This window comes from Ips typographus, linkage group LG8 (genome assembly GCF_016097725.1).
Source record: "Ips typographus isolate SLU linkage group LG8, UJ_Ityp_2.0, whole genome shotgun sequence".
Lineage (NCBI taxonomy): Eukaryota > Metazoa > Arthropoda > Insecta > Coleoptera > Curculionidae > Ips > Ips typographus.
In genome coordinates this window covers 2,586,371-2,596,562 of record NC_138429.1, presented here as the reverse complement: position 1 = coordinate 2,596,562, position 10,192 = coordinate 2,586,371, and the positions used below count along the sequence as shown (strand labels likewise).

The window sequence follows — 10,192 nt, the reverse complement described above, 5'->3', positions numbered from 1 at the left end:
ATTTGCTTCAGGAACATACTTAAAAGTAACAATCAGTACTTGATATATTCTCAAATATAACCTGTTTGGCTTGCAGACAATATCTGATTTGGTTTACTGTGATGATTATTTATAATCTAAATTATACGTTTTTAAATAAAAAAATATAGACAAAACCAGGTGCTTACTGATTACCATATTGCGTTATTGTTATTATCAGTAAATTCAGGTGCTACAACTCGAAATGATATCTGAAGTATTTGTCGGATGTTATCGGATATTATTCTATAAATTTGGATGATTAAGTATATGCTACGCATAATCATTAGGGCAGCAAAATGCAAGTACAAGTGGCAGTTTTAATTGGTGCATTATGTGCTGGGTTTATACTTGCATTACCTTCAGGTAAAGATAAACTAGTAAATAATTAGGTGGCTATCATAGAGTTTTATTAGAATTAGATTCAATTTACTCTCTGTACTGCAGTTTTTAGAGGCGTCAAATAATTAACTTTCAGAGAGTCTATCCGAAGGAAATCCCCAAGTAAGAGGACTTTTTGATGGGGAAATAAACGACACCATTAACAGTATTCTAGCAAACATTTCCGATCCCATTGCTATAGATGAATTGGATTTGAACTTTGATAATGACTTACTTAGGTAAATATTAATTTACGAAATTTTCTTTCAAAATAATAATAACGTTTTTGCATTAAAACAGCGGGGCAGCTAATATTTCCGCTTTCAAATTGTATGGCATCAAGGATTTGGTTGCAACTAACATTGATTTCAATATTTTAAGTTTGGCCTTAAATGCTACTATTAATGTACCTAAAGTTACGTTGCAAACCGATTATTACAGCGACCTGTTAATTGTAAAGGTTTTACCTATATTTGGAAGTGGATCAATAACGTAGGTATTAACTTAGATGCAGTTTGAAAGGTTCTATATCGATTCTTTTACAAGGGTTACCATTAATGACATCAATATCTATGTTTTTGGGGCAGTTGATATTAGTGATATTCAAATATCCAACGTCAGTATTGCATTTGATTTAGGATCAGCTAAGGTAAGTTTTGGGGTCTCAAATTCGATGGTTTTATGGGATATCTGCAAAAGTAGCAAAGATAGAAATATGGGCAAACCAGTGCTCGATTAAATGTGTTTAAAAATATGACAATTTGAAATCCCCTCGTATTTTCTTTATGATTAACGACGCAGAAAAGCTACAAATGGCTTTTCCTTATCCAGACCGGTGATTTTTTAAATGCTGCAGCCTTTAGAACGTTCTGACAAATTTTAGATGCTGCTACAAAAAGAACAGGATCTGGCATGCTATAAAACCTTTTTCAAAGACATTAAAACGTTCTTGCATGTTCTAATAGCTTCTTCAATGAACTAGAAAGTTATAGAACGTGACCAAACGTTTCCAAAACGTTATGGTAGATCCTAGGAGATTCTACAACCATCTGTAAAGTCTTAGAACGTTGCCAAGGGCTCTAGAACGTTCTGGCAAGTTACAGAAGCTTTCATAAAGATCTGACAGGCTTTAGAACGTTTGAAAATGTTCTCGAACATTCTAGCAAGCTACAGAATCTTCCAAAAAGATATGGAAGATTTTGGAACGCAGGAAAGAACATTCTGGTAAGGTAAGATCTAGCAGTTTCTTCAAAAGTCTGGAAAGTGTTGGAACGTTGCCAAAGGCTCTATTAGATATGTTATCTGACAACTTTTAAAATCTTTTGCAAAAGTCTGAATCGTTTGGGAATGTTACCAAAGGCTCTATAACATTCTGACAAGTTTTAGAAGATTCTACAAATATCTGAAAGGTTTGGAAGTTTTAAATTGTCATATTTGCAAAATAACCCTGTTTCCCAAAAAATCGAGCACAGGTTAGCGAAAATTGCATAGTTGCTAGTTTTGGAGCTACTCCTTAAAACCATCAAATTTAAGACACCCTGTACAATATAGAAGAAAATAGATGATATTTTTAGTTTGACCTTGATGGACTCTTAAACAATGAAGATTTCAGCATCTTAGTGAATGAAGTTTTGAACGATGTTGTAGTAACTTTCATCGATGAACACGAGCAACTGATCAGTGATATTATCAGCCCGATCGCTGAAACCTTAATAAATTCTTTACTTGGTGGAGGAAGTAATTCCACTGAAACTGTTCAGGAACAAGCTGTGGTCGAATCAATAGTTTTAAGTTAAATTGATTCAATTGTTGAAAAATAAAACACAAGCAATCTACTGCAGGGTTTATTTTCTTATAAAACAAAATGTTAGTCAGTGAGAATATAATTTACAGGTTTTAAGCATCAGGTTTATCATCGTTTACGTTTGTTACGCCAGAAACTTGAGAAGTAGCATCGTCGTGTGGTTCGGCTGTACATGCCAATGATGGAAACTTCTTTTGCAATGCTAGTCGGTATTTAGGATGACTGGAAGAGTTGGAAAATTGTTTTTGTTGAAACGAAATTTAGTTGGTTTTACCTTATTCCATAAACAATCGGATTGTAAACAGCATTAGCTTTGGCAAACAGCGAACACCAAATAGTCGCAAGTGGTGTAATTTTACTGTTCGAGAATACCCCCGAAAAATTCGTAACCAGATACGGAGTCCATGCCATAAACCATAAGGAAATGGTCATTAAAGCGATTTTAGCCAGTTTGCATTCAGCACTTGTTTGTGCAGCTTCAGACGATCTTAAGGAAGCCACATTCATTTTCTTTGCTTGTTCCCTCATAGATTTTTCATGTGCTGCCACAGCCTTAATTTAATTAATTTCATTAACCATAACGGCAACACGTCAAGACACTTACCTTTACTATAAACCAGTAAGAATAAATAATTAATAACAGAGGCAAGAAGTAGACAAATATTGCATAAGCAACTATATAGCTTACACTTAGGATGTCTTTACTAAGATAGTCGGTACCGCAAGCAGTCATATTTCCTTCAGGAACATACCTAAGATGAGTAACAACCAATACAATCAGCACTTGACATATCTTCAAATCTAACCTGTTCCAACCAAATATTGGCGCTATAGTCCATCCAACCGACATAGCCCATATAAGTAGTATTCTCAGCATGGCGGTTTTTTTAGTTAGAGGAGTCGCACTCAATCCTTTCACTATCACATTATACCTATCCAATGCTATGAAAGTCATTGTCCAGATCGAGGCACATCCGAACAACGATCCAAACATTCCATACAATTCGCAGAAAAACGGTCCCAGCACCCAAGTTTCGTAATAACAATTGATTACCATTGGGGGTGACATGGTAAACATCATTAAAAAGTCAGAAAAAGCCAGATTGATGACTAGCAAATTAGATGGTGTACGTAGTGTTTTAGTGCTGGTGAAGATATAGACCACCTGGAAGAATATTTTGATTTAATCTAAATTTAGTAACTGCACACACACCGGTACTATAGATTAATCAGTTAAAAATTAACCATTTCAAGAATTGTATTTAAAACATAGCTACCACTCACCATGCCATTTCCTATGACAGACACAAAACCCAATACACCAATCATAAAACCTAAAATTCCATGCCACAATGGGTTTAAAGGGGGATACTGGTACCAATAAGCGTCCACCAGAAAAAGCATATCAGGTGGAACTTTGTCTACGACAGTGAGATTGCCTGAAAATATTACTTTTAATTAAGAGGAAGTTTTTAGAAAGTGAGTAAGTGGACTTACCACCATAGCCAGAAGCACGTTGACTTGCCCATGAAGCAAAGCTTGGCTCTCCTATCACAGACATTGTATTGATTGATTTTCCTTTGAAAAAAAAAATCAACTTAACTGTATAAATCTACAATTCTGGTGTTAAATTTAATCTCTCTTACCAGAATTCAAAAACTGAGGCACAAATTTGCTCACATTTAAAGATGTTTTGAAGACGTTTTGCCCACGACTCAAGACGTCCCTAAACCTAACAACGTCTTATATGTGTTATTATTAAGTTAACCGAATCCTCTTTAAAGAACTTTTACAAGGATTCCCTATGCCACTAAACCTATTACTTTTGTGAAGTTCACGGTCTTCAAGAAAAATACAAGTTTAGATACTTATTAACTTTATTAATGATTTTCAGATTTAAGCTAACATTTCACTATACAAACTTTAATAAATAATATTATATAACATTATTTTTCTCCATTTAGACGGAAACGTGTGTCTAATTGTACTGTACAGCCACTCCCTTTGCAAGAAATCATTGATTTAAGAAGATTCTTGAGATATGTTTGTTCCTGTACTGAAAGGTATTCATAACGGTTTTTGAGCTCAAACGGATCTGTAAAAAATAATATATATTATGTTACTAGTGCTGTAAAAAGCATTTTAGCCGCGTAGCGGCGAGTCTGTAATTTTATGAGTTTACTTTACCTACGACCAAGTGTAAAGTCCTGTTTTTGCAACTCACATAATTCAGAGTAGTTTTTTTCTTAAAAAAATTTATATTTGTTCTAATATAAATATTAATGCTACCATAGAGATAGATAAATGGAATGCTTTTTTTAAAAGTAATGGTATACTTTACGACGGAAGCTGATTCTTTTCAAACTGTCCAGAAACTTTCCAAATGCTCCGGAAACAGCATAAAAGCTTCCAAAATTTGTTGAAACAGTCTAAAAGCTTCCGAATGATTCTGGAGCAGTTTAAAAGCTTTCATCAATTATTTCTAGAACTGTCTAAGTTTCAAAATGCCTCTAAAACAGTACAGAACCTCCAATATGCTCTTTAAATTGTCCAGAAACCTTCCAAATGCTTCTGAGTGGTCTAAAGAGACTTCAGAAGCTTCTAAAACACGATATAAACTATAAAAGCTTCCAAAACAGTGTCTAGAAGCTTCCAAATGCTCTTGAAACAGCATCAAAGCTTCCAAAATCTTTTGAAACAGTCTAAAAGCTTCCAACTATTTCTAGAACCGTCTAAGATTTCCAACTAGTCTAAGAAAATTTCAGAAGATTTTGAAACACTTTGGAAATTCCAAAAGCTTCCATCAATTTTAAAGCCCACAAGGAGATTTCAGCATTATATCCAATTAGATTGCCACAATATAGTCTTCTGTGCTTAAATAAGGTACGTAACTGAAAACTATTCGTAATTGGCTATTTACACTGACGGTCGTAGGTAAAATACATAACACTCACTTACCAATGCGTAAGTTATAAAAAGTCACGACCCCAGTAGTAAACTCACAATACAAAAAATCGTGATTTGTGTTAATAGTCCTCAAACAGGAATAAGTATTATTGTTGGCGTTCATACAAAAACAGAATGGTCCACTATTCCATTTCGGTTCGGTTCTCCAATGATCGTTGTTATGTTCAAAGCAGGTCATTCTCTCAAGATGACACATTTCTTCTTTCTTATTCCGCGGTTTCTTCACTCTGGGTTTTCCTTCTTCTTCTTCTTCTATCTGTTCATCATCGTCTTCGTTACCACAATGGCAGAATTTGGCTCCAGATCGATGTGAAGGAAAATTGAATTCCGGGCGTGGGTTTTTCATCTAAAATCAATTTTTTTTAATAATTTTTTAAATTGTTATAGGTGATTGAGTAGTACCAAGTATGTCTCAAAAATGGGTCCCTCCGGAGTAAAGCAGACGCACTGTTTATTTTTGACATGCGGTAGCAATCCTTTTTCTTCTTTACATCTAAATTTTCTCATTTTACCGTTAGCCATTCGGCAATACCATTTTTGACGTTTTTGGCAACCTAATTTATTATCAAGGACGCATTTAGTAGATTCTCGGTGATATCTACTTTGATTGGTTCCTAAAAGATTCTTCACTATACACCCTTGTTCTGTAAAGACTAGAAAACATTTTACCACGTTTAAATGGTAGAATCTTGTTCGTTGTAAGATAACTATTATTACTGCCATCAGAGTTCACTTCATTTTTAGTAACGTTATCTGTAGAACTTCCATTTTGCGGTACTGAAAATTCCAGTAAACTGTTTTCCAATTGTTTTGAGTTGAGGTGAGGAGTTTCTCGTCGTCCTGAGCTAATAACGTGACAGTTAAACAAAACATTACTGACTAACTCAAAGTGTTACCTCTCGATCAGGAATGTGTCTTTCCAGTTAATCCGTTTTCGGTTGCTTTTAAAAACTAAAGGTAATATAGAACGTCCATCCATTTGGGGTGGTACTTTAACACCAGCCAAATCCAAAAATGTGGGTGCTAAATCAATGTTTAAAACTATTTCCTTCAATGTGGCCCCATATTCAATTCCAGGTCCTCGCATAAAAAATGGGACCCTGACATCAAATTCAAAAGGAAAGCTTTTACCCTACAAATTTACAAAAACTGTATAAAATTACAAATTTGAATTTTACTTTGACATACCTTGACCAAACCAAATTGTCCTAAATGATACCCGTGGTCACTAGTATAAATCAAATAAGAATCATCCAGTTCTCCTAACTCTTTCAACTCATTCACAACAGTTTCTACAGCATCATCAACAGACTGGAGGGTTTGCAGTCGTTTAGTCATCAACAAGTTGGTAAACTCTTTATGTATTTGCTCCATTTCATTAGTCACTTGCAAAATCCATTGCTTGTCAGGGTTTGGTGCGTAATTGTACGATGGAGTGCTGTTAGAATACACCATGAAAAAATATCAAATTCACAATGATAAATCACTTACTGATGTGTGGTGATGTTGAAAAACATATTGGAGTATTGGGGTGCTGAATCTTCAGGACCGTGAGGTGCAGGAAAGGCCATCACCAACATAATTGGTTTATTTGGATTCTGTTTCTTTGAATTCCTGATAAAGTTTATGGCATCTTTAGTAATCACGTCAGTGTAGTAGTCCTAGAAGATGGATTGTAAGTTGTAAGTAAGTTGGAAGTCACAGTTTACCTTGTCGTATTCGAATCCATGTTTGATGGTTTGGCCATTCATATTTAAAGAGTAGTTGTAGTATTTGGAGTTCATTATTAGACCCCCCCATTCCCGCCATCCAGGTGGAATATAGCTGCCATTGTATTTGTTCAAGTATTTGCCAAAGTAGCCTTAAACAGAAACAAGCAATATAATTAATTAATTAGTTTTGAGGGTATACAGGGTTATTGACAGAATTTCTGTTCTAAATAGCATTTTAAACGTTTATGGGACTTTTAAAATGGTCCTAGAAGCTTATGGCGATTTAAAAGGGTTCTGGGAAAGTTTAAGACAGTTCTATCTGGTACTTTTAGTAGCATTTGGAGGACTGTGACACTTCCAAAATGGTTCTGGAGGCATCTGACAAATTAAAACAGTTCTGGGAAAGTTTTAGACATTTTTGGGAAGAAAAATTGCAGCCAGTTTAATTCTCTTCTAAAACCTCAGAGAGACATTTTGTCCTTAAAAGCCTCAGAAGGGAGATATGTGCTTAGGAATGTGTGAGCACAAAGTGTCTGAATGCCGAAACCTCAATTCTCCATAACTCGTTCACATGAAAAAATTCAGGAAAATGTAAAGGGACAAAAATTGTAGGGAATTGTATTTTCTAAGATAACCTAAGAGGGGTGTTTTGTCCTCAAAGGCGTCAGAAGGGAGTTATTTTCCGAAAAGTAAGACTGGATCAACCCTGAAAAATAATTTCAATCTTTTGTACTTTATTTTCCTTGACAAGTCTAAAGGGAAAAATTAGAGCATCTCATTCAAAAAAAGGTTAGCCATGTAATTTTGAGATTTTCCACGTAAGTTTATCAGAAATTTTTATTCAATTTCAGTTGGACTTAAAGTGAAATAGTTTACATTTATGGAAGGAAGGTCAAGTAGTATTTCAGTGTGCATTTTACTATAAAATCAAACCAACAAGTTTTATTATTATAAAGCGAAATAATAAAATTTGATTTCTTCGAAATTAACTGCAACTCAAATAATCCAGTCTACAATAACAAGAATTTTATGGTTGGTTTATTTTCATTTTGTACAGGCTAGATGATAATGGCAAAGTGGTATTATTGAATGATGAAATTATGCTTGCATCACCATCAACTCTATAAAAATGTACTGTTTATTTACTAACTTAATAACTTTTTGTTGGAAAAACCAATTATTTTAGCTTGAAATACGAACCTGTTCGATAGCCAGCGTTGGATAAATACACTGCAAAGTTTTTACGTTCATGGGTAGCCTGCCAATGAGGACTGGAACAATTGTCCTTGTTGGTAAACACTTGATGGTTATGAACGTACATTCCAGTTAGCATAGAACTTCTTGATGGACAGCACATTGGTGTAGTGACGTAAGCGTGCCTGAACTCCACCCCTTTTTCCTTCATGTGAAATACAGTTTTTGGCATAAAATTCAAAGAGCCCAACTCGATATCTTGATCGTCCGTTAAAAACAGGATAATGTTTGGTTTTTGTTTTTTACTAGAGAATATTGTATCACAGCACGAGTTGCTAATAAGGAATAATAATAATAATAGAATCATTTGTAGTGATGGTGGGATCAGTCTTTTGCAGTTAGGTAGCAGTGCCATTCCTAAAATAATACAACTTTATATTATTATCCAGAAATTAATTTCTTTAGTTCAAGGTGTATTATAGTTTGTTTGAATGCGCAGAATTAATCTACTAGATTTCACAAAGAAGCTTATGAAGACAGAATTATGTATTTCAATTCAAGAATCCGGAAACCGTTCATTTGCATAACGTTTACATCAGCCCACTACAATAATACTTCCTACTGAAACCACTTTAAGCTCCACCAAAAACAGCGTTAACCCAAGTTCAGAATTAATTTTGGAGATATTTTTAAAAATTATAATAATTTATTATTTTTAAAAATGTGCAATGTGTTGCTTTACGCACAACGTTTTATCAGATTAGCAAATCTCGTAATAAAGTTATTAAGTTCTAATTTTCATAGATTTATGTTTGCAAAAATGGTTTCAAATTCCTTTGTGTGTGGTTCTCTATATGCAAAATGACCTTGTAAATTGGTACTTATTAATCACCTTTCCAGCTAAACTAACTGCTGCGCAATCTGACCTGTACCACCCTGTACATCAACTAAAATGGTGTTAATAGAGAATTCCGCAGTAGGTAGAATACTTGTAATTAGTGACTAATTAAAACTAGTATTACCTGTATGGAAATCAGGATTAAAACAGATTACACAGAAAAAAAGGATTCTTGATTAAGAAACGCACACAAAATTGTTCAAAACGGCACCATGGTCACCTGTTTCTTGTACACACCAAGTGGACTCGTTTACAATGGCCCCCGGCCTGGTACTACCTACACCGACCTGATGCTGGCCGTTCCCTTAATGCATCTAGTACTAACTAGTGGTACTTTCGAACGTAGCAGCTGATTATCTCCGGTTCGTTTTGATGATTTCCCACTCGCTTTAGCATAATGTTTATTGTTGTCTACTGTTACATCGCTTTCTTAAAACGTATTCATTCGCAATGATCGTCACTAAATGCGCTTTAAAGTGTGTGAATAAAGAATAACGTCGACGCATTTCAAGGCAATAAAAAAGCCGTAACAATTTAAGCGTCTATTCATACATTTTATAGGATTGTCATAAAATGTTTAATAGGGAGTTGGTACCAACATTGTAAAGAACAAGTTTAGGTGCACAAAGTGAATCATATTATAACGGTTGATAGGTAGTAGAACCCTACTAAATAAACCTGTTGCACCCTACCTGTGATAGTCGACAAGAGTACTTTTACCTTTTATACAGGGCGATTTCTCAGGTATGAGAATCTACAGGGTGTTTTAAAAAATTAATTTTAATTAACGCCTTCTACATTTAAGAGCAAAACCAAGATCTAATTTAAGTTTCTCATGTTACAAAACCCCCAAATATTAGTTTCCACCAAATATCGATATTATTTCAAAAATTACTTGGAGCAGAACAGAAGTTAAAATTAATTTTTAACACCCTGTACATAAAACACAAAAAAATACCTGAAGTAAAATACATCCTGTATATCCAGTTCTTACACTGCATTCAAAATTGACTTATAAATCCAATTAATAAAAGTATTTCAAATATTCTGAAGAATAATATATATCCCGACACTCTGGTACAATATTTGAAATATGTTTTTGTTCTATATGCTTTTGTTTCTTTACATCTTGTGACTTTCTTACAGTTAACATAGCATCCTTGCAGTCACGTGACCATTTTTACCATTGAAATAAAGTGTCAAAACCATGAAAACCTG

General features: G+C 34.4%; 3 protein-coding genes across 7 annotated transcripts; 1 reads left to right on the top strand and 2 right to left on the bottom strand.

Moving 5' to 3' along the window:
* Positions 1 to 222: 222 nt before the first annotated feature.
* On the top strand, positions 223 to 2,234 carry LOC145732529 (uncharacterized). Its single transcript, XM_081984856.1, has 5 exons — positions 223 to 384; positions 497 to 638; positions 700 to 891; positions 946 to 1,048; positions 1,974 to 2,234. The coding sequence occupies exons 1-5, from the start codon at positions 318 to 320 to the stop codon at positions 2,193 to 2,195; spliced, it is 726 nt and encodes a 241-aa protein (XP_081840982.1). The 5' UTR covers positions 223 to 317; the 3' UTR covers positions 2,196 to 2,234.
* LOC145732527 (rhodopsin-like) lies at positions 2,231 to 3,934 on the bottom strand. Its single transcript, XM_081984854.1, has 7 exons — positions 3,850 to 3,934; positions 3,701 to 3,781; positions 3,488 to 3,642; positions 3,010 to 3,368; positions 2,808 to 2,955; positions 2,478 to 2,755; positions 2,231 to 2,425 (listed from the first exon to the last, which is right to left on the bottom strand). Exons 2-7 carry the CDS (start codon positions 3,762 to 3,764, stop codon positions 2,296 to 2,298), a joined length of 1,134 nt encoding a protein of 377 aa, XP_081840980.1. The 5' UTR covers positions 3,765 to 3,781; positions 3,850 to 3,934; the 3' UTR covers positions 2,231 to 2,295.
* Positions 3,935 to 4,062: 128 nt separating this feature from the next.
* Sulf1 (Extracellular sulfatase Sulf1) lies at positions 4,063 to 9,435 on the bottom strand. Of its 5 annotated transcripts, none has more exons than XM_081984835.1 (10): positions 9,099 to 9,435; positions 8,083 to 8,493; positions 6,880 to 7,031; positions 6,662 to 6,831; positions 6,359 to 6,608; positions 6,067 to 6,302; positions 5,843 to 6,015; positions 5,573 to 5,784; positions 5,162 to 5,516; positions 4,063 to 4,298 (listed from the first exon to the last, which is right to left on the bottom strand). In XM_081984835.1, exons 2-10 carry the CDS (start codon positions 8,489 to 8,491, stop codon positions 4,150 to 4,152), a joined length of 2,106 nt encoding a protein of 701 aa, XP_081840961.1. In that variant the 5' UTR covers positions 8,492 to 8,493; positions 9,099 to 9,435; the 3' UTR covers positions 4,063 to 4,149. The 5 variants fall into 5 exon arrangements, with proteins under 5 accessions (XP_081840961.1, XP_081840957.1, XP_081840958.1 ...); XM_081984831.1 differs by having other exon boundaries at positions 5,840 to 6,015; positions 9,099 to 9,433; XM_081984832.1 differs by having other exon boundaries at positions 5,840 to 6,015; positions 9,195 to 9,433.
* Positions 9,436 to 10,192: the final 757 nt, after the last annotated feature.